The 26,583-nt window shown below is 45.8% G+C and overlaps 1 protein-coding gene across 2 annotated transcripts; it reads left to right on the top strand.

The window, feature by feature from the left end:
- The first annotated feature begins 553 nt into the window (after positions 1 to 553).
- VWA2 (von Willebrand factor A domain containing 2) lies at positions 554 to 26,583 on the top strand. 2 transcript variants are annotated; one of them, XM_071749461.1, is made up of 14 exons: positions 554 to 719; positions 6,443 to 6,501; positions 7,110 to 7,184; positions 9,840 to 9,973; positions 12,127 to 12,236; positions 15,911 to 16,105; positions 16,764 to 16,894; positions 17,599 to 17,731; positions 19,444 to 19,499; positions 20,352 to 20,459; positions 21,289 to 21,870; positions 22,214 to 22,765; positions 25,468 to 25,590; positions 26,317 to 26,583. In XM_071749461.1, the coding sequence occupies exons 1-14, from the start codon at positions 715 to 717 to the stop codon at positions 26,448 to 26,450; spliced, it is 2,397 nt and encodes a 798-aa protein (XP_071605562.1). In that variant the 5' UTR covers positions 554 to 714; the 3' UTR covers positions 26,451 to 26,583. The 2 variants fall into 2 exon arrangements, with proteins under 2 accessions (XP_071605562.1, XP_071605563.1); XM_071749462.1 differs by lacking the exons at positions 554 to 719; positions 6,443 to 6,501; positions 9,840 to 9,973 and having other exon boundaries at positions 7,123 to 7,184.

Here is a 26,583-nt window from a genome sequence, read left to right on the forward strand (position 1 = left end):
TTTTTTCCTTTTTTTCTTTTCTTCTTTCCTTTTTTTCCTTTTTTCCTTTTCTTTTTTCTTTTTTCTTTTTTCCTTTTCTTTTTTCCTTTTTTCTTTTCTTTCTTTCCTTTTTTCTTTTTCCCTTTTTTCCTATTTTCCTTTTCTTTTTTCCTTTTTTCCTTTTCTTTTTTCCTTTTTTCCTTTTCTTCTTTCCTTCTTTTTTCTTTTTTCCTTTTCTTTTTCCCTTTTTTTTCCTTTTTTCCTTTTCTTTTTTTCCTTCTTTCTTTTTTTTTCTTTTTTTCCTTTTTTTCTTTCCTTTTTTTCCCTTTTCTTTTTTTCCTTTTTTTTTTCCTTTTTCCCTTTTTTTCATTCCTTTTTTTTTCTTTTTTTCCTTTTCTTTTTTTCTCCTTTTTTCATTTTTTTTTTTTTTTTGGTCCTTCCTCCCCTTCCTTTTCTTTTTTTTTTTTTTCTTTCCGTCTTTACCTTTTTTCAGCTGATAACACCTTAAACCTCTGACTTAGAGGTTCGGGACCCTGTAGGAAAGCAGAGCCGCTGAGAGAGGAACGCTGCGGCTCCGTGCCCGGGGGGCGGGCAGCCCCCGCCCGGCTCCTCCTCCGGCTGCCCCCGCCGCCTCCTCCCATCCCAGGCCGGCAGCCGCGGCGAGGAGCAGCCGGGGCAGGCACCGGGACAGGCACCGGGTCTGGGTCCGGTGGTACCGGGCGGGAGGAGCAGGAGATGGGGTGAGTCTTCCCAGGGCGGCTCTCGGGGGGTCTCAGTTAAACCTTCCCGGCCCCTCCGCGGGGTACGAGGGGTGCCGGGGGGCAGCGGGAGGGAGCGGCGTTCGTCTCGGAGCCCGTGTGGCAGTCAGGATGGAGGGAGGTGACACTCCGGAGTCTCCTTTGCTCGGCTGAGGTCCCGTCCCAGGTGGGGAGGAGACCTGGTGGCAGCAGGGTCCGCGGTGCCACCGAGGGTCGGTGAAGGGGCTTGGGACAGACTCGGCTGGAACGAGGGGTGACTTTGCTCACTGTAATGAGTAACGAGTGCCACGATGGGTTGCTAAATTAACAAAAACCCCACAAACCCCACCACGCAGAAAATCAGCCCTAGCCGATGCAGCAATGCTTTAATTACCTTGTTTCGAGCAGGTTTGGGGTGTGGCTGGGGAAAGTGCTGAACTTGCCAGGACAGGATTTCGGGCGGGCTGTGCCTCATGTTCATAATGAAAACCTTTCTTCAGGAGACACAAAGACAACTTCATCGAGTCTTTATCAAGCAAGGACTGGAGGACACGGAATGGTTTCTGTAATGAGCCCATACACTTGTACTTCACTGAAGGATATCAGAGCAGCTCCTGTGTTTGAGCACACTCAGCAGTGGCTTTTCCTGACGTGGTGTAATGGTTAGAGGAGGCTGGCTGGTTCCCAGGTGTGCTACAAGTTCCTGCACCTTTTTACCTTTGTTTCCATGTCTATTAAAGAGGGATGAAGATGCTTTCCCCAGTGGCCTGGAATGGAAAGGAAACAGGGAGATGACAGCTTCCAAGTTACCAGGGAAAATATGAACAAACATTAAAATGTGACCTGGAAATTGTAAACATGATTTCGTGGGGGCTTCTGCTAAGCCTGGTCCATGCAGGAACTGTAGTGCCACCAAGTGAAATAACAGAGGGTTTTTTGTTTCATAAGATGAAGTGACAAACCTAAGGTCTTCAGTCTCTTGGGGAAGCTTTTGGACAAAAGCATCAGTGTGATGTGGTGGTATAGCCAAAAAGAGAGATGTCTTGTTATACACAAGAAAGCTGCCTGCTGCAAGGGTGCAGGGGGTGACATCCTCTCCCCCTTCATTCTTTGAGACCCATTCACACCTGCTCATGGTTTAGGTAGATCAGTAGCTGGTTCCACCAGATGTGGCTGTTTCTGGACTGATGCAAGCCAATGCAGGTCAGGCCCTGAGCCAGGCACCCAGCTGTACCCTTCCCAGATTTGCCCAGCTGTGGGGTGGGGGAGCAATAGGGGACAATTCAGGAACCCCTAACCTTGAATTAGTAGTACCCAGCAGGGTGATGTGGCCACGTTATCTGCATTTTTTCATAACCTCAATATAATCATATTGTTTATGGATTTATTTTCTTACTCTGCTGTTAGTTTATCCTGAAACACCAAGTTCCTACAGGTCCCAATACCCCTATTCTCAGCCACTCCACAAAGCCTTTCCCTCAGCATCCTCACTGCCTGCCTGCTGCTTCAAACAAGTGCTGTGGGGGGTCCTGCATGTGGCATCCAGCAAGGGAAAAAAAAGATGAGACAATCCTGGAGCTGCTCCTGCAGCTTTAGCCACAGGCAAAGTCAGTAGCATGAGCACTTCTGGCAGAACTAACTACATGGTAAGTTTAGCACCAGCTCTTGGGTTAGAAAAGTGTCTTTTATTCTGGAACTTTTGGGTCATGCAGGACCTGATCTCCAGTGTGTTGGTTTTGACAGTACCCCATGTGAGCAATGATGCAGGATCAAGGGCTCTTCATGTACAGGAGCCCTTCTTGCACAAGGGAAAGAGCCTGTCAAAACTGTTCCTCACTGCAGAATGAGGGGTGTTGAATAAGCAAGCCATGTTTGCAGAACATCTTATGGAAATTAAATTTTGCTTATCAGTCAGAGGGGAAAAAAAAAAAAAAAAAAAAGAAGTTAAGCATTCCCCTGCAATCTTTTTCCCCTCTTTAGTTCCAGACCCTGCCATTAGCATCCTCCAGCCAAGGCAGGTTGGACACAGGGAACACCTGGGAGTGACTCACTGCCTCCAAACTGGGACAAGTTGGGAAAAAGTAAAAGTTAGTACCCATCTTGAATACTGTTTTGGTGTCCCCACTGTAAGAAGGACATAGATTTGTTGGAATGAGTCCAGAGGAGGGACACAAAGATGATCCAGGGGCTGGAGCACCTCTTCCATGAGGAGAGGGTGAGGGAGCTGGGATTGTTCAGCCTGAAGAAGAGAAGACTCCTGGGGGACATTATAGCTGCCTTCCAGTACCTGAAGGGAACCTATAGGAAGGCTGGAGAGGGTCTTTGCACAACAGTGTCCAGCAGTAGGGCAAGGGGAAATGATTTTAAACTGATGGAGAATAGGTTTAGGAAGAAGATCTTGAGTCTGAGGGTGGTGAGACTCTGGAACAGATTTCCCAGAGATGTGAATGCTCCCTCCCTGGAGGTGTTCAAGGCCAGGTTGGATGAGGCTTTGAGCAACCTTGTCTAGATGAGAGGCATCCCTGCCCATGGCAGGGAGATGGGAGCAGAGGATCTCTAAGGTCCCTTCCAACCTAAACCATTCTATGATTATGGAAAACAGGCCAAGGGAGACTGAAAGAGGGGGTGGCAAAATTGGCCTCCTCTTTCCCCTCCTCACACTGAAACATCAGCCAAGCCCCTAGCAGTGAGCATCCCTCAGCAAGCTGGTGCCACATCCTCCCCAGCAAACTGGGAGTGCTGATGGCAGCCACAGAGAGAACTGCAGTGACAGGAGGTCACTTGGCTTGTTAAAGATATGCTTTAATGAATATGCAACATAATTTTTCCTGCTTTCTCTCCTACTCTCTAGTAAAAAGAGGACAGTTTGAAAAATGAGCTAGAGATGCCTTTTTTTTCAGGCTTTTGAAATGGGAAGAGGTGGTAATTAGTTAAAGCTGCTAACCAGTATCTTTAAGTATCTTCTTGTCCCAGTACAAGAGTAACATTTGGCCCAACGTAGTACACATGGTCGTAATTTTTGGGTATCTGTGGACATGGTGTGCACATGTTTGTATGATACACACAGAAAACACCTTGTGGTAGTGTTTTGTGCTAGGCAGGCTTAGCCCATGCAAGCCCATTTCCCTTTCTTACAGAGACACCAGCCCATGGTATATTTTGGAACCTTTCTGAGTTGGGAACTTGACCTGTTGTAGGTGCAGCTGTGCTGTTGGACCTGGTTCCACATCCAGGTGACCAGAGTTGCCAGTGGTGCTGATTTCTGTTTTCAGATCACAGATTGGTTCTGTGTCGTTAGACCAAGCAAGCTCAGATATTTTGTAGGTGGTGAAAGATATGTTGGGAAAATCTTGTCAAGAAGAACTTTTCTTCTACCTCTCTCTCCTCTTGTCTCACTCCTCCCAAGAAGGTACCAATGATTACACTCTTACCAAGTTTTATTGTTTTGTTGTTTTTTTGGGTTTTTTTGCAAAAGTTCTCATCATGCTTATGTGACCAAGTCAGAATCTGTGCAAGGAGTTTTGACAAATGCAGACTGGTGAAATTACTATTCTTAGTGGGAATGAAAAGGTCCTTCAGTCACCACCCCATCCCCCAGCAAACCTGCTGTCTAAAGTTGCTGCAGCTGATCCTGGGCTGATGAGCAGTGGGTGATGATGAAGTTCCCACTTTAGTTTAGTTCCCACTGCAGGGAGTCCATATGGGTTGAAAGGCAAAGAATTAATCCTGAAAATTAGCGGAGTTAAACCAAAGATAAGATCAAGTTGTAGAAACATCTTGACCTGTCAATTTTTTATATGAAAACAACCTGAAATCCTTCCACAGTCGTCACATCTGGTTGCAAGCAGAGGATTGTCCTCCTTTGGGTGTTGTGTGCTCTGGAATTAGTTCTTACAAAGAGTGTCCCCTGGGCATGGCAAAAGGATAACAAGACATAGTGTCTGTAATCCCTAATGACACTTCTTTAATACCCTCTTCATTCTGGACTGGTGCAGGTAACTGAGCATGGTCTGCTGCAGGGATCTTTGTCTGATGTGAGGGTTATGATGTGCAGGCAGCTGCATGGGCTTGAGAGGTCCTTTCTCTGACCAGGTGTGTCTGGAATGGGTGGTTGAGGTTCTCCTGGCAGAGGGAAGGGTGAGAGATTGATGCTCTATTACAAGATGGAGGAATATCTGTTCCTTTGGGTGTCTCACCTACTCTTCTGAAAAGCCTGCCCAGAAGAAGAGTTTCTGTTGATTAAAGTTTGCCTACTGTCTGGGAATTCAAACTCCTATATGCTCCTGGGATTATGAGTAGGGTCTTCCTACCTATGGAAACACAGGAGTACTGACACACAATCTGAAAGACTGGGGAAACTAAGGAAATGAGATGCCAACACTGAACATTAAATCCAATGACAAAATAAGACAGAAGAACAACTGCTTGCTCCTTCCTCTGGATAAATATGTTTCTTCCTGCAGGAGCTAATACACAGAAACCTGTCTGAGAGTGACAGCAGTGGAAGGTTGGACTGGGACAGGTGGCATAGGGACCCCATGGAACACCCTGGGAAGCCATTTCCTAACCCCTGTTGCTCTGATGCTGAGGTTTGCCAGAGGTTTACTAAATTCCCTTTCAAGTAATTGGCACTTGGATGATGGGAATGGGCCTGTTTTGTCTCTAATAAGCATCAGTTCTTCCTGGCTGCTTATCTAATTTGCTGCAGAGACAACTATTTCCTGAGAAAAAGCCCTCTCTATTTTCTTGGAAAGATAAATGGTTAATAGAGCTGATTATTAAGAAATGCACTTACTTGTCTTTAGCCACAAAAAAGAAAAGCTGCTTTTGCAATGAGAGAATGAGAGGCTCAGCAGGAACCTGGTCAGATTTGCCTTGGTGAGTGCACCCAGCACTTTTAATCTGAAGAAAAAATAAACACATGTGTTTTAAACGGAAAGCCAAGGCCTCTGCTAGACATGCTTGGTCTAAGTCTGGGCATGCTTGGAAGTGTCACTGAAGTCCACCTATGATGTGATGGCAGCCTTGCTGATTTCAAAGGAAAAATGAGCAGAAAGTTGGCTTTGCTGGACAGTTATACATAAAAAACATCTCCCCAGTCCTCAGAAAATGTAAGGCATGAAAGAGCTTTTGGCTGAGTGTTGCTGAAGCCCTGTGATGAGGATGGGCAGCAGCTCTGGCCAAGGCAGATCTCATGGGACATGGGCCAGGAGCTGTGTCCCAGGAGCTCAGCCAGAGACCCAAGTGATGAGGGGGCTGGGGGGATGTGCCCTGTGTTCAGGGATACCTGGAAAGAGCCATGTTTGGCTCTCCTGGAGGGCAGTGAGGACCCCCTGGGACTCAGGTTTGAGAGGGATGTGGAGTAAAGAGGAAGGAGGTGAAAGGAGGGAGAAGAGTAGAGGTCTGGTGGCCATGGAGGGAAGGAGCAGAGGGGAGGCTGGGCAGTTCTTCCCCTGCCAAGCCTGCTTGCTTCAGCTCTGAGAGGAATGGAGGTGAGTACAAAGGGAGACTCCATTCTATCATTCCTCATTTTCACGTTTTTGTTTCCTACCTTTCTTGCCAGGGTAGGAGTTGCTTTTGTCCCTCAGAACAAATGATTCTGAACTCATCACATGAGGAAACCAACAAGGACAAAATTAGCTGCAGGTAAAGGAATTGGCTTTAGGAAGTGCATTAATATTAATATTAATATTGCTCTTTTTTTTTTTTTTTTTTTTTTGCTCCAGGTTGGTCACCATGAGCCTTTTGTCATGTGAGTCCATCTTTATTTTCCTGTTTCCCCAAGGTATGTATAAAGTTGTCACCTTGCACTGGTGTTTATCTCAATGCTTCTCTGTCTCTGTATGGAGTTTTCATTCCCAGGAATGAGAACCAAACTGGGGCCTTTCCAGAGGGTTTGTGGATAAACCTCCAAAACGGTTTCACACAGAAGGGGAGAAAATAATACCTGGAGGAACAGCTTTTCTGAGAATCCAGCCACATGTGACTGATTTATATGTGAAGCATCTAACTGATATGGGAAAGTTCATGAATTTCCCCAGTGCATGTTTGCCAAGTGCTATAACTGTAATCTTTGGAGTCTAAGCCTGGCCTAAGATCTTGTTCTTGCTCAGCATCCCTGTATGTGGTGAGCAGAGGGACTGTCATCTTCTAGAGTCCCATGTTCTAGAGCCAGGTCCTTGGCATTTTTTATGCTTTCTGTTTCCCATCTAGAAGGAATTTCCTTCCATAGATACATGAATGTCCTGTGTCACCGGATTATTTTTTGTGTGAAATCTACACAGTTGCATTTCTCCTTCTATGGATTAAAGCCTCCATGCTTTGGGTTGTTTTTTTTGTTTTTTTAAAGGCAGTTTCTAGTGTTGGTGGATGATTATCTATTTGATCTTACAGTTTTGCTGGTGTTGGGTATGCAGGAAATCCATGCTGACCGGGAGATGATCAGCAAGGTCTCAGCTGCTGGCCAGGGTAAGTTGGTTTTGTGAAGCAACTCATCTACTTTCTGAATTACTTCTTTCTTAGTTTTCCCCCTTGATTTATATTTTGTTTAGTTATTGAACCCCACTTGGTCTGTAGAATCCTCAAGATCCTCTGGCAAGCACAAGGGTTGTATCCACATCTGCCCTACCCCAGCTTTTCCCCTCACTGGATCTTCTGGGGGTGCCAACCTTACCCTATTTTTCCCAAATTGGATGGTGGTTTCTGTCTGTTCCTTCAGAGCCTGTTTCAGGCAATACCCATTTAAGGAGCCATGCTTAATTACAGACTTGATGTGCAATTAGACCTCTCATGTGGCTGATTTGTTCAGGCTGTAAACTCATCCCCAGCCCCAGTGCAGTGTGTGGGGATGACTGGGTCCCGGCTGGCCAGCAGACCACGTCCCCCTACAGCTCCCCTGTTGTATGTGCAATCCATTATTTATAAATTGTATGCATTCTCCTGCTAGCTGCTATTTTCTACTGTCTGTCTGTCAGGTGAGAAATTACAATTTTTTCCTGTGCCAGGCATGCCTTCCAGCCCTGACCCATAGCACTGTGTCTTCAGCTCAGACTGCCCATCCTGATGTGCTGCACTTGGATGTTTCTCCCTGGTGCACATCCTTGGACCCTTTGTGGGCTGCAGGCATCCTGCTTACCTATCTCCCTAAGAGAGCTGCATGGCTGCAGCTGTGCAGCTGCAATCTGGAGATCTGAAATTCACTCCAGAGCAACCTGAAGACTGTTTCTCCACGATGAGATCCTGGGATGAGGGCACAGGAGTTTGCTCTCTGCATGCTGAGGCAGGCAGCCCTGGTCAGTGGCTACAGGCAAGCAGCTGGGTGGTTGTATCTCCACATTCAAGTGAGGGCAAGGCTGACAAGCCAGGACAGTGCTGGCAGGGATGGTCTGCTCCAGTTCATCTCCAGCACAGTGCTGCAGGCAGGACTGATCACCCTATTAGGAAACCCAGTGACCCAGAAGAGAATGCTTCACAACTTTCAGTCCCTCATAATCTAGTGTCAGAAATCTCCAATTATAAATACAGAGTTTTGCAAGCAGGGGTGATTTAGAAAAAAAGTAGTGGTAATAAAATGAAGATGATGATGATATAAAGGGGATAGAAAATGGGCATAGGTCAAAAGGACTCTTAAAAGGTTGGTGTACTTGCCTGTATTGAGGTTCAGGATTCTGTTTTCCTTGAAGCTGGTCAAATGCTGCAGAGGTTACTTTAAAATACCTGTGTAAAATATCTCTTCAGAGTCAGCAGACTACCTTTTTAAAATTTTATTACTTTTGTCAGTGACATTATGGGTTTCCACTGCCACATAAGCACCCCAGGATCTCGTACTTGGTTCACGCAGGCAGGGGTGTTACAAGGACACGTCTCTGAAACCAGGATAAAAGGCAGAGGGACTCTGTATGCACTCCAAATGACTCCCAGATCCATGTCCATGCCTTGGGCTGGGAGAAGCTGCAGATCCCACTGGGTCCAGCTGCCTTTTCCCACTTCTCACCTCTGAGTGTCTCCTCCCCAGGGGAGCAGCTCTCTCTGCAGTGAGTGGGGCTGCTGCCATTGGGGTGGTTGTTCTCATGCTTTCACTCAACTGTTAAAGCCAGGAGTTCACTTGGGACCTGAACTCCAAGCTGAAAGTATTGCAGGCTGAGGCTGAGCAGACACTGAGTGCTGCAAACCAGAGCAGGAGCAAACGTGGGCTTTGGGTTGTGAACACCAAGCTGCCCCAGTGTCAGGGTTTAACACTGGCCTGGCAATTAAACTGAGTAACAGATGCTCTTTATAATCCCCCTCCCCTCCCTGATAAAGAAAGGAGAGAGAATAAGGCAGAGAGACTTATGGGTTGGAAACTAAACTACACAGCTTTAATGGAACAGTAACGAGAAATAGGAAAAATTACAAAATATAGTCAAATATACAGGAAAATTGATACCATGTTCCTCCCCCCTCCCTCTCCAATAACTTGCACATCACCACTGAGGCTGCAGGGCAGCCCTGGGAAAGTCCAGGCTGGAATCCTGGAGTCAGCAGCAGTCGGGAGCTGGAGGCAGGAACACAGAGATTCAGGCTGACAGGGATCAGGAGCACAGGCAGAGGAACGGACGGGATCCTCCCAGGATGCTGAAGCAAACAGGGACAGAAGGAGAAAGGGAAGCAGGAAGGGGTTTGACCTTTGTGATCCCTCAGATTTATATGGAGTATGACGTGTATGGGATGGAATACTCTGTTTGGTCAATTCTGGCATCTGTCTTGTCCGTTCCTCCCCAAAGGAGGCTTCAGGTGGGACCTCTTTACTCCTTCTGGAGGGTAAAATGTTCCTCAGAGCTGAGCAGTGTCCTTGGCTCTGTAAACCAGGCTCTAGGAGTAACTATAAACATCAAGTGTTATCAGTCCTAGAAGCAGACACTGTGTGAGAAACCTGCTGTTAATTTCAGCAAGTGCAGCTACTTACAAGGGACTTAGCTGAAAACAAAAGTACAAGACAGAAAATCATCTTTATCCTGGCCCAAACCAGGACACCCACTCCATCCTCAGCAACTCCATTTGCTGGGATGCCTGCTGCTGGCTGGCTGCTTCCACAGAGTGAGATCTATAAAGTGTAGTTTCACAGTGCATCTCTTTTTCTCCTAGTGATGCAGTGCTCTGCTCCATTAGATGTCCTTTTCCTCTTGGATGGCTCCTACAGCATTGGCAAAGGAAGCTTTGAAAGGTCTAAGCACTTTGCAGGCAAGCTCTGTGATGCCTTGGACATCCATCCAGACAGGGTGAGTGTCAGGAATGTCTCGTTTCAGTTTCAAGCAGCTTGGCAGCAGTGGGAACGTGCTGAGTGAAACTGCAAAATTCAACCTTGCAGCTACCACAAGGGTAGAGTATTTCTTCAGAAAGAAGCAGTGGGGCTGGAGGAAACTTTGTGATTTTTTGTAGATTTAAGCAGTGCCATTTAGACTTGAGAAAGACACAATCTAAAGGTTATGGTTTGGGTTTTTTTCTTACTGATGGTTGTTTTGGTTTGGATACTCATAGATTAAAATGGTTGGAACTTTTTGCTGGTTTTCTGTGTAAAGTTGCAGAATTAGTTTCTGGGAAGTTAACCACCTTTCTGTATGGATGTAAATGATAGAACCTGCTTGCTCTGCTTCTCCTTGAAGTTCTTTATTTCAAAATAAGCCAAAAGGGCCAAAAGAAAGGAGTTCATTGCAAGACACCAGGTCTATACTGAGGCATATGGGTATCTCCAGGATGTCATTGTCCTCCCCACCTGCTAGTGGCTCAGTGCAGTTTATACTGGTGCTCACCAGAGAGAAGACCACAGGACTGGAGAGCTAGGACTGCCAGGTGGAGTCCAGGCAGTTGGTGATTACTGATACCCAGTGTAAAACACACTAATACATAAAACACACTAATAAAAATAAATAGCTGTGGCTATGCCAAGTTCTTTCCTGCCCATTCCCATTCCAGACCTTGGCTCAAATCCCAGTCAACTTTTGGGTGCTGTGTGTCTGGAAGGGTGGTGGGAGCTGCACTATTAGAGTCCAGGCTCCCTCAGTTCTTACCTGTTCCTTGGAGTAATCCTTGAGGCACCTCTGGGTCTGAATAACACATCCCAGGGTATGTCTGGGGGGATTGCAAGCCAGACCCAGCTGTGGTTCCAGCTGTGCATCCAGTCCCACATCACACTGTCCCTAGCCAAGGGGTCTTGGAGCAGGTGGGGTTGGTTGCTGTGCTTCATACCCTGCCAGAGCTTATCCAAATAAATGCCAGGTCTTTGGAATGCTGAGGTCTCTGTGTTGCAGGAAGAGGAATCTGAGGCAGAACAAAAAGTGGGTCTAGGTCTGCTGTGGCTTTGAGGACCCCTGGTCCATGTCTGGTTGTCCAGAGAGGCCTGGTGTTTGTTCCTGGTTCCTGTGGCAGGGATGCTTAGACCTGCACCTAAAAACCTTCTCCAAGCCAACCACCACCACCACTCCAGGTCCTAGAGTTGAAAGGTGCTGCTCTGCCCCTGTTGCAGGGCCCTTTGGATTATCATTCCCCTCTGCCATTTTCTCATCTGAGACCTCTTTCACCCTTCAGATCTCAGGTTACAGCCACGCAGCACAGGAGTGGGTAAAGGTAAGGAGTCAAAGTGCCCATGGGAGCCCTTGGGAGAAGCCAGGGGGCTCAGGTTAAATAAATGGGTATTTCCTTTTCATGGCTCCTACTAAATTGACTGGCAATAGAGATTTGCATCTAGGAACCATCTGCAGCACAGGCTTAGGCAAAAGAAACTGGACAGTTAATATCTGCAGATTCGATGGGTTGGTTTTTTAAATGCTGGCCTCCCTCTGGTCTTTCTCATAATCCTCACATAGACTGGACTGAAAATAGTCTGAAGCTGTCATGTTCCATAAAACTTCTTGTAAGGCTTCAGTGAAATATTCTGGAAGTATTGCCTGATAGAGGCAATGTAGTCTGTTTGTATTTTCAGGCTTTTTGAACTGTAGAAAATGGTTTTAGAGGTGTTAGTGGAAAAATAATTGCTTTGTGTAGCCTACTGTGCTCAGTGCCAGAGGGAGCTGCTTTTAGTAATGGAGCAATTGCCTGCCCAGTGTGTAAATGGCTTGGTATATAAGATGTTATTCATAAACTTACTGTCCTTGAGGCTAATAGTTTCTCTGAATGGATAAATATAGAACTTGATCTGCCTGTAACTGCAGCAGAGACTCCTGGTTTTTGCTGATGAGCTTTCTTACCTTGTTTGTAGTTTGCACAGGCAATGCTGTGGCTTATGTTCTTTCTTTGAAGTTCATTTAGATTGCCAGTGGCTCAACATCCAAAACTGTGTTTTTCTTGGTGCAGTAAATTGCTCCTGAATCAGGAAATAGAAAAATTTGTAAAACTCTCACAGGCACCTTTCATAACCCTTAACCTCTCCTTTTAGGTCCGTGTTGGAATGATACAGTTTAGCTCAACTCCCCACCTTGAGTTCCCACTGGATTCATATCTGACCAAACAAGAAGTGAAAGAGAGAATCAGGAGTATTGTGTTCAGGTCAGCTTATTTTACAGTGCCTCTATTTTTCTGGGCTATGGATGACCTCTGGACTGGGAGTTTTTTGGGGTCTAGACATCTCTACCTCTGCTCTGTGTACACCAACATGATGCCCTCAGGGAAAGGGGGGTGGATGAGCACTGTCTGTGGTCCATAATCTACAGGCTACTAAAAACGTGCAACCTCTCAATGAAAGGTAACAGAGGAGAAGGTTTGCAGTGTCTCACTATAACGTGGTCAATAGGGGAGAGTTTTCCATGACTCTTCAGGCAGGTTTTTCTTACTCTTTGTGCCAGGTGGCAGGTTACATCCTTCCAGGGAAAAGCACATGGGGTGTCCTCACATGGCTGAGCAGGGGCAGGACAGTGCAGATCTTAGATTTTTTTTGTTCTTTGTCCTGCAAGGTTGCAACAAGTTGCTGGTCCCTAGATATCTGGGCATCTGTATCTGCTGCATTCAAGAGGATCAGGTGTTCAGACAAACTTTTTTTCTTCCTCCAAGTGAAGACTTGGATGTTTTCCCACAACTTCAGGAAATGGAGCCCAAAGAAGCACTGTCCTTAGAGCCTCTCAAAATCCAAACTTTTCATCTCTGAGAAATACATTTGGATCTACAAAGGAACTGACAGCCACCCCAAAATAACACTTGTTTTGGTGATAGATGAGGTCTCAGGGTGGCTGTGGGTGTCTACTCTTTCTTTAGCTGATCTGCATTAAGGCTAAAGGTTAGCTCAGCATTTTTCATGGATGTCTGCTGCAGTCAGCATGATGTCCATATTGCAGCAAATGTGATCACTTTTGATTTTTTCAGGCAAGATCAGTTGCCTGGGTTTTGAGGTATTGCTTTTGACAAGTTTATCAAGTCAAGAGCACCTCTTGTGTAATGTTACAGGAAAAGCTGACCAGAAAATAAGACACACTCCTCCTCTTTGGCTGTTGCTTAAAAGTCTGTGAGAGCAGAGAAAGTGAAACAGTGTTTGGTGTCTGGCACTGGAGTTCCTTGATGACAACACATGGATGCTGACAGATCAAACAGAAATAATGACCTTGTGCTTGGCTGGTTCATCTAGTTTAAATGAAAAGCTGACATTTCAAAGTAGATAAAATAGTTACAGATGGATTCCAGTTGGCTTCTGAAAAAAAAAAAAAAAGGGTGTTTAACATCTCAGTTAAGAGGCTCCTGGATGAGCTTCTGATGAACCTTAAGCCAGTGAGATGTTTTCCAGCTTCAGCTCTGGGCATGGGGCAGTGAGCACTTGGAAGGCAGCAGCACCAGACCAAAGCAAAGCTTTTGTAATTTATTTGGAGACTGTCAGTCTCTCTGTAAATCTCTTCCAAATAGCTTATGAGTTCAGTGGCCAATTTCAATCCAATTTGATGGTGATATCCAAAGTTTCTTACCAGTTTCTTTCAATACTTTATGGCTGGCAACAGCAGAGAAACCTTTGTAGTGTTACTCCTGAGGAAAAGCATCAGGTAAAGTCCACATCTCCTTTGACTTAAGAAAATCCTTATTGGATTAATAAACATACATCATCTGTGTCAAAAACCAGGAAACCCCCAAATTGAAGTCAATAAGAAATGGAATTTCATGGGCTTTGGTGCAAAGACTCTTTATTAACTTTTTCTAATCCTCAGGGCTCACATGTATGCATCTTAATGAGTTCATCAAAATTTAGACATCAGCCTGACTATGCACAGTATATTTTCTTTACACAACACTTTTCACTGAAGTGTCTGACAGCTGCTGAGATGACCACCTCCAATCTCCTCTTAGGTTACCCATGGCATTTACTTAAATAAAGCCTCTGTGTTTGGCTCACAACAACCATTCCCACTGCCAGCCTGACATTTTGATGACGTTTCATGGAACATAGAACATGGAGCCCAGTCTTCAGTAAGCATCTATAACAGTCATTTAAAGTTAAGTCTTGAAAGCAGAGGAGAATAATCCCTGCCCCATGGAGGTCACCAGCAAGAAATAACAACTAAAGCAGAGGTGGAGCCCATAAAATCAACCTCACCTTTTCCTTCCCTTCCTGGGCCTCTGTATAAGCATAGTGCTCCCCATTTTTATTCCTTCCAGTATTTTTTTTTTAATTCCTATTCAGTATTATTTATTTTCAGTACTCCAGTTCACATCCAGTAGGGTCACAAAGAGACCCAAGTGCTCTGCAGACACTGGCCATAGCTCTGGGGGGCTGGATGCTCTTCTCTTGGTTGCCAGAGGGACCTCCCTTTCCCTCCTTGGACTTTGTGCTGATGTGCAGCACAGCTCTCCCACAGCCAGCTCCAGTACCTGTGGGCTCAGCAGGGCAGTCAGGCTTTCAGGTGAAGGAGGTAAAAATCTCACTCTTTAATAATCTCACAAGAAATGAGGCTCAGGATTTCTAAAGTATCTTTGACTGAAGCTGTTCTCTGGAAAAGCTGTAGCTTATTTTCTGCTAAAATTGCATTCAGATTTGCTTTTGCATGGGAGTTATTGCACAGCTTGGTGTCTGCCATTCCCTAACATTTAGCAGAGCCCATTTTACCTCCTGATTTATGTCACTTTTGGAATGTGCCCCCTTTGGCATGTGAGTCCTTGAGTGGGTTTAGTACTTTGCTACTGGGAGGACAGCTGAGTACTGAACTGATCACTTTCTACAGCAGAAATGTTTCCTTCTCCAGGGCATAATTCAAGGGCTGTCAAAATATTGAGGTAGGTCTCCAAAATGAGAAGTGAGGAATACAGTTTGACAGCTTGTGTGAACATCAGTGGCTGGTGCACCTTCCCTATCATACCAGCACATGCCAGCACAACCAGCAGATGAGGATATTTCTTTTATTTGACTTTAGCATGGGTTTAGACAACTGGAGCATCAAGTGGTTTTCCTCACAAAAAGTCCTGGTGAAGCTCTGAAAAATGCATGACCTGTGTTTAGTCCTTCTGAGTTTCTGGGGATACATTAAGAAACTTTCAGCATTTGTATTTTCAGGAGCTTTACTATAGGCTGGTCAAATGACTCCTTGTAGAAGATCAAATTAACCTGAAGAGCAGCCAAGGAGATATAGGCAAGAGCACTCTGCACACTGCTGGGCTCCAGGCTCTCAGTTCCAAACACAGCTCCCTGCCTTAGCTCAGGATATAAGAAGAGCAGAAGGTCCTGTGCATGAAAAGGGATGGATAAGAATTTGTAACAAATTTATATATCAAGAGAAAGAAAAACACTTCAAGATGCTGGTCTTCATTCATTTAGCCCACTGTGTTTCTGACTGGAATACAAAAGGTTGTAATAAAACAGCTTTTCCACACAAGTTTTAAAAAAGTAACGTTAATTTTCAGGTGGTAGAACAGAAGCAGTTGAGACATTGTTGAAGATAGAAATAAAACTCAAATATCTGAGAGCTCTGGTTCCTGCTCTGATTGCAGGAACACTCTGTGTGTTAAAAGTTTTCTAGAGACTACTCTGGGTTGGAGAGGAGGAAGATGAGGGTGGTTAGATGGAAACTGTGGGTAAGAAGATGACAAAATGGCAAGATTAGACATCTCTGGGTGTGTTCTGTGGCATCAGGCAGATATATGCTGGGTTTCCCACTACAAGAGGTGGAAGCTTGCAAATCAAGTCATAAATTCAATATCAGGGAAAGAACTTTGATTTCTGTTATTTTTAATTTTATCTCCCTTGTTTCCAGAGGTGGGAGGACAGAGACAGCTCGGGCTCTGAAATACATCCTCCGGAAAGGATTCCCTGGTGGCAGAAACTCCAGTGTCCCTGAAGTCCTGATCATCATTTCAGATGGGAAGTCCCAGGGCAGCACCACAATGCCTGCAATGCAGGTGAAGGAGAGACACATCATGGTTTTTGCAGTGGGAATCAAGTTTCCAAGGTAGGAAACTTTTCACAGAGGCCCAGCTAGCCAAATAACAAGTCCTAGTGAGAGGAGGAAGATCTTGTGCTAGATATGAGTTTTGGAAAGAGAAAAACCCTACCTGAAGGGAAGTTGTAGAAAGGCTGGTGTTGGTCTCTTCTTTCAAATAACTAGTGATAGGATGGGTGGAAATGGGATTAAGTTGTTCCAGGGCAGGTTTGGGTTAGATATTAGGAAAAATTCCTTTACTGAAAGAATGGTGAGGCAGTGGAATGGGCTGATGGGGGAGGTGGTGGAGTCACCATCCCTGGAGATGTTCAAGAATTGTTTAGATGTGGCACTTCAGAATATGGGTTAGTAGCTGTGGTAGTTGGATTATGGTTGATGATCTTGAAGGTCTCTTCCTATGATTCTATGATTGTTTGAAAAGGGGATTTTGTGGGATAACACAGGCATGGAGGAAACACTGATGTGGTGGCTGGTGTAGAAGGAGGACCAGAGCTGGTGAAGTAAGTTCACTGAGTAGAAGCTCTGCTACTACCTGAATCTAAACATACCAGGATGTTGAAAACTAGTTTACAGAGTTTTGCATCAGCTCTCTCCTTGCTGTGCTTTTGATACTGAATTATTTGGGAATGTGACACAAGGGGTTGATCCCCCTTTTCTTGCTTGGCAGGTGGGAGGAGCTGCACGTGCTGGCGAGCGAGCCCACCGAGCAGCACGTGCTCTTTGCTGGAGATGCTGAGGATGCTGCCAATGGCCTGTACAGCACCCTCACTGCCTCTGTCTGCAGCACCACTGCCCCAGGTAACCTGTGTCCTGTGTCCTTCATGCCTTTGAGCATTTTCCTTCATGTCCTTTGAGCTTGGACCATGTCACTGTGTGAGGAAGATGAGGCAGTGTCAGGAATTAGCAGGTGCTGCACTGCATGGTAGCCACCTTCTGGTGGCCAGACTTGGTGTTGTGCTTGACAACCACCTCTCCAAATAGCTGCAAGCTACATGATTCTAAATCTGTCCATGTCTCTGTTCACCTCTGAGAAGGAGAGTAATGACCCTTGCTTCTGTCACAGGGGACAGAGGGATAAACACTGTTGCATTAAATCTTCTAAGGGACTTGGCTGTGTGCTAAGGGAAGGCTGCAAGAGGCTCACAAGAGATAGAAAAGATAGATTTAGAGTGAGCCAGAAGTAGAAGAAAATCAAATACATGAATGATGAAGGCACTAGAGGGGCTGAAACATTCTCATTGAACCTTGAATTCAGTATTGCAAGTTTTATAGCAAAGCAAAGGAGGCTGAATAATGAGCACCCCAGAAAGTGGGGTAGGCTGGTGAGCTTGTCTACAGAAAATTTTTCTTCTGGGGTGTCACAGAGGCTCTTTGAAGCACTGTCTGGTCTGCTGTTAGCAGGTAGACGAGGAAGAGTAATCCATTTCAAAATAGTTCTCCACCCACATAGACTTCCTCTCTTCAGCCAATTGATCCGAGTTTCTATTTGTTCTTTGCTACAGGCTGCAAAGTTGAATCCCACCCTTGTGAACTCAGAACCCTGGAGACTGTGAAAGAGCTGGCTGGGAACCATGTGTGTTGGAAAGGCTCAAAGCAGCCAAATGTTGTGCATGCCTCTCTGTGCCCTTTCTACAGGTGAGCTGGGCACCCACATCTCTGAAAGTGAGTTGGGGCTGAGAGAATATGAGAGATGCAGTAATGAAGCTTTTATCTGCCCTTGATGCTTTACTGGGATGAAGATCCCTCAGAAGACTGATGCAAACATGGTCTCTAAACCTGGGAAGAGGCTTTCCTTCCTCTGACCATTGACTGATCTGAGAAGCCAAGGAAGGGTAAGAGGAGGAGCTGAGACAAAGAGGCAGAAGATGAAGATGATTAGCCCAGGGGTGCCATGACTATTATAAATGGAATTGGGATTAGTTTCCTACCTGTTGAACTGAGCTGCCCTGAAATGATATCTCTGTACTTGACTCTGCTGCTAAAGGTTTCTAGGTCTGGCTCCCTGTGTTGCCCCTAGTTCTGTTTTTGTCAGCTCAGGCTTTATTCCTTTCAGAGAAGCCCCTTTTCCTTTGCTTGGCTTCCCTGAGGGCCTTGGGAAGACTTTCCTATGAAGAGGCTCCTGTCACTGGCAGAATATATCCCCCAGTGCCAAAAAAGTGGGTGCACACAAAGAGCTGCATTGTCAGGTTGATGGCAGTGAGCTGCATGAGGGAAACGTCCTCTGGCCCAGAGAGAGGGGACTGGAGCTGCAAACCAATAAAGCATGTCAGATCCTTCAAATAATATTGTCACAGCAGTCAGTACAGTGGGAGAAATGCTTTAAAAATGAGCTGTGAAAGGAAAGGCAGCTTTGTGCTCTCTTTGCTGATGGAAAGAGCTGAGTGATGGTGCACAGCAATTGGTAGGGATGGATTGGTTTGCTTTTGAAGAGGTGCTTTATGTGGGTGTTTTAATACCAGGCTGTCAGATTAATGTTTGAAAATCACCCCAGATGTGGGCTATACATCAGTGGCCTGCTAAATTGATATACTGGGGGATGGTTGTAGGGACTGTTTCAGACATGTCCTGATGGCTGTGAGCATTTCCAGATACTTTCACCTCAGAACCAACAAAAATGGGAAAACGGAGCAGCCCGTGGCCTGCTTACCACATCCCAAAAAGCAATGGCTTTGGCCACATTTGCCAAGAGTTTGAGCAACCCTAGTGTAGAGCATTAAAAGATCAGTGGCATGATGAAGCTACAGATATTGGAGGAATAGAAAACTGACTAAAAAGGATGAAAGTTTAAAGCAGAAATCATCTCATTGTCAGGAATCAGTGTTTGCTGCCTTCTTACACGTGGCAAATACATGCTTGTTTTTCATATCACCTTAGGTCAAGAAAAGGATGGAGTAAGTTGAAAAATCCCACTGGGATACACAGTTGTGGACTGAGGATTTCTTCCCTGTCTTAACCTTGCTTGTCCTCTAGTTGTTACAGCTGGAGAAATTAGAGACCAGTATTAATATTGACTGAGAAATTCTTGCTGCTGTAGAATTTTTATTTCATTTGAATTTAGAGCAAAAAGTTTAAAACCTCTTCTCTAGTAAGTAAAAAATTTCATCATTTGGAGTTTTAAACATAAAATGTTAAAGTAGAATTCAAAAACAAAACAGCATCTTTGATGAAAGGATGTGGATTTTTTTTGCCTCCCCACTCAGAATGGACATTTTCTTTTGAAATACTTGCTTTGAAAACTTGCCTTTTCAAAGGAAAATGTGTTCCATTTAAAACACAGTAAGGTCAACCAACCTCAAAGATACCTTTTTATCTTTAAATTTATGATAGGTTTATTCTTCCTGTTTCAGATGGAAGAGAGTCGTGGTAAAACACCCATCCAGATGCTTCCGAACTGTTTGTCCAGGTAGGATTTAGCCTTTAAAATTTTGTTTACAAAGCAGGAAAGGTAAGGAATAAAAATATGGAAATATGGGGGGTGACTCTCACTTCTAGACATTTTTTTTTGTTCTGAGTGAGAGATTGTTATCCTTAGCAAGAAGTTGGTTTTGTTGTTTTTTTTTTTTTGTCTCATGGATATCTATGAGCAGAGATCTTTAGGATTAAAATACCTCCCAGTAATTTCTCCTTCCCCTTGAGGAGCCAGTTAATTCTCACCTGTTGGTGTGCCTGGGACAGAGTCTGCCCTGCTTCCCAGAGCCTGTGGAGGGTCACAGCTCTCCACCTAGGGGAGCATGCAGTGAGATGGCTCCACTCATTCACTTGGTACCATGAGCATCATCAGTTTAACAGGGAACCTGACACTTGCTGATTGCCAGCCTGTTGTTGTGACTGTCAGAGTAGCTGTGGTCCTTGAGTTCTGCCCTTAACCTCATCCTGTGCTGGCTCAGATGACAGTGGCTTTATTTTCTTGGTCAGTAACAACATTGTCCAGGCAGCAGAACAGATCCCTGATCCCTTCATTGCTGGAGTAAATCTGGAAGGGCTGCACAAGCTTTAGGAATTCTGTATTTAATCCAAAGCAAGTGAAAAGTGAGGTCACAGTCTGGTTTGCTCTTTTCACCACTGCCTGTCAGAGAGCCATCCCAAAATTAAATTGCCATGGCGATGAGTGAGGGTGCACATGGCCCTGCATTAGCTCAAACTGCAGCAAGACAGGCAGAGGTTTGTCCCTTTGTCCCCATGCTCAGGCTGGCACAGGATGGGAAGGGGAAGTTCTTGCTGACTCCCTGTCTTTCCTTTCCCTGGTCCTCTTTAGACCCTTGTGACTCCCAGCCATGCCAGAATGGGGGCACATGTGTCCCAGAAGGACTGGAAAAATACCACTGCCTCTGCCCTGTGGGATATGGAGGAGACATCCACTGTGGTAGGTGTGAGCCTGTGCTCTCTCTCCTTCCTTCTTGGATGTGTCCTGCCTTTGTGGGGTGGGTTGCATGGCCGTGGGGACAGCTGGGGCTGGGCTGCTGCCCTTGGGCTTTGGCAGGCTGAGTTTTCTTTGGTGCTGGTTTATGACTGTGTCAGGCCCAGTGCTTTGGGCTGGCTGCTCAAAAACCTTGTAGACATGAAGAGCACCAACACTGACAATCTAACCCTGGTATGGCTGCCTTTGTTTCCAAATGCAGGTTGCCACCTGAGCAGAAGAACAGAGAAACTGGGAGAGATGGTTATGAATGTTGGTCCCCTCCCTGCACACATGGGTCCAGGAAGGACTCTTGATTTTGAGGGTTCAATATAAGAAACCCAAGAAGATCCTGATCTTCACAAAATGCTTAGTACTTCTGCCAGAATCAAAAATCCCGCTCTAAGGGTGTTGTCTCAGGGTGTTACAGATGAGGGTCTGGTGCTTGGACTCTCTCCTTTCTCCCCATTACACTGAAACTAGGAGTGTTTTCCCCAGAGTACTAAGGCACTGAAGTTGTCATTTCTGATTTGAAATTTGCCCTGCAAAAGTCCAGGAATCCCCCTCATACTCCCATAGATATTTCCTGTGTCTAAAGGCTTAGGTGGCATCCAATTGAAATAAAGTGCATTCCAGTTGTGCTCCAGCTCACGCCGTATCTGGCAAACCATTAGGGTTACTGGACACAACATCCCTTCCCCACAACACAGAGCTTCCAACAGGCCCCCAGATCAGCTGCCCTGCTTGCTTTTCTCTTTTTGCCCTGCACATGACAAACTGCTGTCTGCCTTTGCAGCACCAAAGCTGAGCCTGGAGTGCAGTGTGGATCTCCTTTTCCTGATGGACAGCTCAGCGGGGGTGACACTGGAAGGGTTCCTGCGTTACAAAGCATTCCTCAAGAGGTTCCTCCAAGCAGTGATGGGCCAGAACTCACCCAGCAGTGTGGGGGTGGCCCAGTATGATGATGATGTCAGGATACCCATTGAAGTGGGCCAGCACAAGGATGCGTTCAGTCTCATGAAGAGCATCGATGCTTTGAATTTCGGTGGAGGAGGAACCCTGACGGGCAGAGCCCTGCAGTACGTTGCACAGCATGGTTTTAGGAGCACCCCAGCCTTTGAGGATGTGCAGGAGGATCTGCCACGTGTGGTTGTCTTGCTCACTGACTCCAAGTCTCAGGATCCCGTGGCAGAGGCTGCCAAATACGCAAGGGACCGAGATCTCTTCTTGATCGGTGTGGGCAGCAGCTTCCTGAGAGCAGAGCTGACTGAGGTTACTGGCAACCCAAAGCAGACAATTGTCTACTCGGACCCCCAGGACCTGTTCAACAGGATCCCAGAGCTGCAGAGAAGAATCTGCAGTGTGGACAAGCCTGAAGGTAAGGCTGGGACATGGGCATTGAGGGATGAGTTTGTCGAACCGTACGAAGGTCCTTCTGAACCTCAGTGGGGAGAAGGGAAGGACAGAAGGATGAATCCTCCTTTTGTTTGAGTTAGTCACAGATCTAGGGAGTAACTTCCCAATATTGCTTTTCATGATGGCTCTCTATCTATTGGTGGGAAAGGGTCATAGATCAGCCTCCACAGCCAGTGATCAGGAGTGATGAATTTTGCCCACTATCTCCCCTCCTTGTTTCTGTGGTTTGGTTTGGTTTTTTTTTTTTGGCAGAAAGGAATATGTATATACCCTGAAAAATACCATGTTTGCATTTTTTTATCCAGGCTGCCAGGCCCAGTCTCTTGATTTGGCATTTGCTGTGGATGCCTCGGGTGGAGTTGGCGTGGACAATTTTCTGCAGCTGAGGGACTTTGTCAGGAGCAGCTTTTTGCACTTCAGCATCAACCGGGATGTCACCCAAATTGCCCTCGTGGTCTATGGCAGCAAAGCTCACACTGTGTTTGCTTTGGACACCCACACAAGCAATTCAGCTCTCCTCCAAGCCATCGACCAAGTGCCTTTCTTTGGGGACTCAGCCTCTGCTGGCAGTGCCTTGCTGCATATTTATGGTGACGTGATGACAGTGCAGAAGGGAGCAAGACCTGGTGTCAACAAGGCAGTGGTGGTGCTCACAAATGGAGGGGGCATGGAGGATGCAGCTGGCCCAGCTCAGCAGCTGAGGGACAATGGCATCTTGGTGTTTGTGGTTGTGGTTGGGGAGGCACAGAGGGACATGCTGCTGAGGGTTGCTGGGTCTCCCAACTACCTGGTCCATATCTCCTCCTTTGAAGACCTGCAGCATTATCAAGACCTTATCATTGAAAGGATCTGTGAAGGTGAGAACATCCTTTCCTTGCTCTTCACACTGTGGCCATGAGCTGGTGGTAAACTTTTTAAAGCAAATATAGCAGGGACTTTCTTCTGCAGCTGGTATCGTAGGTTTTCTGATTCTTTAGAAAGTGAGGTTGATGTTATCTTTTGCTTTTTACTGATGGAAAAACTATGGCATAAATATGTGGTGATTGTCCAAAGCATTCCTATAGGAATATGAATCAATTTTAAGATTCAGTCCAGTGGGTGAGACAGGGCTTAGTGTGACTGACTTTCTTTCTGGCCCTGGCAGGTCTAGGTTCTACCTGTCCTGAAAGAAAAATAAGTTTGCTCATTTTCTGATGCTGCTTTAAACCTGTAGGCATTGCTGTGGGCTCCTGTAGTCCCTGCATGGTACTTACCCCTTGAGGGGACATGTTCCTGCAGCCAGCAGTGTTGGTCCTTGAGTGAAGTTTCTTGTTCAACAGCTTTGTGCCCAAGTGGTCATGAAGTGAGCCTGAAACCATCTCTCCCTTTTCCTCCTTAGTGTCTTGCTACTCATGTTGTGGTGTAGCTTCTCATGATTTTGTGTTGTACAGGGCTTAATCCTAAATTTTAGGAATCTATCCATTTTGAAGCCTGTAAACTATGAAATTGAAGCCTTCTGAAATCTTGTGAACAATTAATTTGCAGGATCAAATCCTTAACTTGAAAGTGTACAAGAGGGCAGGATTTTCAAATATTCATGTTGAAAAAAACCCACCACCACCACCAAAAAAAAAGCCCCAAAACCCCAGTTCAGCTTCAAAGCTTCAAGTCTTGAGGGCCGGTCCCCAACTGGGAAAATTTGAATCTGATGCTCATTTGGAAACACTTGTGTGCTGAGCATGGGTGCCCAGTTTTGATAGAAATCAGCTTCTCAGAAGGGACAGCAGCCCTGATTTGCAGACATTTGTGGTGGCAAAGGTCCTCCTAGTTAAAATGCCATGCCTTGTTTCTCATTCAAAATAGTCCAGGTTTAACATCTACCTATTTGCTTTTGTTATGTTTTAACCCTTTTGTAAGATCAAAAGCAGCAGCCTGTTGACCTTTAGCACGATCAAAGATCCTTTTCATCTCTGGGCATGCCTGTTTCTCTTTCAGGGTAAGAAAGAACCTCTCTAGGGTAAGGAGCCAGTCTCCTGGCAGCAGGCTCTGGAGATGGTTTGTACCTGGAGCTTTTCAATGTGCTCTTATTGCAGTGGTATTTTTAGCTCTGTTATTATAAAAACAATTTACTGTACCATGAAATTAACTACAACACCAGGGATGAAGGGGAAAGAGATGGCAAGGTTCAGTGATTTGGGGTAATAGCACATCATTTCCTGAGACTGAATTGCTGCTTTCATTTTGTGGGCAGGTAATCACTGTTTGTACTAGATAGGCTGGGACCAAGGGTGATGTAAAGATAAGCCCTTCATTCAGTCTTCTGCTCCAAGCTCAAGGCACAATAACAGAATCATTGTCTGTGAAAGGGCTTTGAAAAGTTTATGACTCATGGTAAAAATATGTGAAAACCAGACTCTGCCTCTGGACACCTGAAATACTGTATTGAGGCTCAGCTGAAAGGAGACCGTAAGAAAATTACTGAGGCTCTAGCAGAAAAGATCCCAAACGTTAAAATATATGTATGAATCTGATTAAGGGAAATACAAACCTCAAAAGGTATAATCCCTGAAGTGCAAGAAGCTTTTTTAAGATGATACTGTGTTAGCAGTAGGCTTGAGTTCAGAGAAATGTCTGGTGGGCATAGTATGATTCCCCCCAACAGCGACCTAGAGGGTAAGTGGTGGACACATGGCATGTGGATGAGCAGAGCACCATGGAAAAGGTGTCTTTCTGTGCTTTTTTCTACTGTGGAGCAAAAGGCAAGGCTAGAGGTACAGACTCTACACCATGGAGCTGTTCAGCAGAGGAATTTGACACTCTTACCGAGGCTGCAGTGGAGCTGCCAGCAGACTGGAAGCAATTCCTCTGGGGTGCTGCTACTTAGCCTATAGTATTCACAGCAAGGCAGCATGAAACACTGCCAGCCCTGCTGACAGCTGGGCTCTGGTGTGTTAAGTGGGTTGGGAAATCTGTCACATATCTCACAAGAATAGGACTAATAACAGCTTGGGCCATGGTTGCAGGCTTTTCTCTCAAACCTCCTAGAAGAAAGCTCGTAAGTTTTTCTTGTGCTTGTTTCCCATTTGTGCCATCCCTGCTTCTCAGCTCACTTCTTGTCTTTGCTCCTCTCTGATGTAAACTTGGGTCCTCCCCAGGGCAAAATGGGGTCTGAACTCCAGTGGTGTGTGGAGTTGTAGACTGCTTGGAGCAGGGCTCTGCATTGGTATTGTCTGGGTCTGGGGGCTTTCGAGGTGCTCATGTTCAGTCCAGAGCTCTAAAGATGCTCCATTTTGCTTTCCTTTAACATTCAGCCTAATGCAACATCACTCTTCAATGCCATTCTCCTTTTTTTTCTCTAGGTAAAATGCAGAGGAGCTTGTCTTTTGTGTCAAGACAGGGTTGTCAGCTTGCACCCTCTTCCATGATAATATGATTTTCCCATCTCATTACCCCTAGATTACATTTTTTAATGCCTGGGATATATAGCTGCTGTTATTGCAGTATTCCTGATGGGTGGGAGTCCTGGCTATTAACACTTTAGATGTGTCTGAGCTTCCTGTTCTGCTTGTGTTGGTTACAGAAGCAAAAAGCCCTGTGAACCTGTGCAAACCCAACCCCTGCATGAACCAGGGCGTGTGCATCCTTGGGCCTGGGAGCTACCGGTGTGAGTGCCACGGCTGGGAAGGACCCCACTGTGAGACCAGTAAGGATATACAGATGGCAACTGCAGGTGTCACCCGTCCTGCCCAGCCCCTCTGAACAGATCCCACGTCTCCAGCTCTCCCTTGAGCAGAGATGTGGCTGTTGCATTTGGAAAGCTCTTGGGTGGCCGGGTCTGGGTGCTGACATCACCTTTGTCACATGGCAAATGGAGAGGTTTGGGCTGCTGAGGGGAACAAGAGCTTCTCTCCAGAAGCTGTGCCATGTTTTACACATTAACTAAGCAAGCTGTGAGGGGGCTCCAAGAAGGGCTGATAATTTTGGTAATGTTCTTCTCTGTTGTGTTCTTCTTTTCCCTCTGCCATGTTGGAAGAAACAAATACTCTTTGACTACCAGGGTGGAAAAGCTCTGGTTGCCTTTTAGTGGTAGGGAGCAGTCTCTGTTGGAGTGTGTCCCTCAATGGCTTTCAATGCATTTCACACTGCAAAAGCCTCCCCACTGCCTTCCTCCTCATCAGCAGGGCAGCAATGGCCAGGAGGTGATGAGTCTCCTTTGGATCCCTGGAGGAAGTGCTGTGCCCATAGTGAGAACTCCTCAATTAATTAGTGCCCCCTCCTAGAACTCTTTACCTGAGCTCACGAGTTCTGACTTCCACCCCATCACCTCTCAGGTCTGTCAGCTCAGACCAAGTGGGTGCTTGTTGGTGGTAAATGGACTGAGGGTGAACTTAAAGCCCCATCCCATATTTGTATTTCTCTTCTGCAACAGGAGTTACCCGGGGTGATTCTCCAAGATCCTTGGTCCTTCCTCCACACTCCCACGTGCAGCAGAGTTCAAGGGGTTTGCAGCACTTCTCCAGAGTTCCCTGGCACACCAAGAGGCAGGTGAAGCAGAGACACTGACCCAGATGTACCCAGTGCTCCAGTTCTCTGACCATGAAGTTCCTGCATTGCACAAACTCTGCATCCCGATGCTCTCTGTCTTTTTCTTTTTTTTTTTTTTTTTCATTGAAGTAAATATTCAGATTTAAGTATT

Source organism: Heliangelus exortis, chromosome 7 (assembly GCF_036169615.1).
Source record: "Heliangelus exortis chromosome 7, bHelExo1.hap1, whole genome shotgun sequence".
Classification (NCBI taxonomy): Eukaryota; Metazoa; Chordata; class Aves; order Apodiformes; family Trochilidae; genus Heliangelus; species Heliangelus exortis.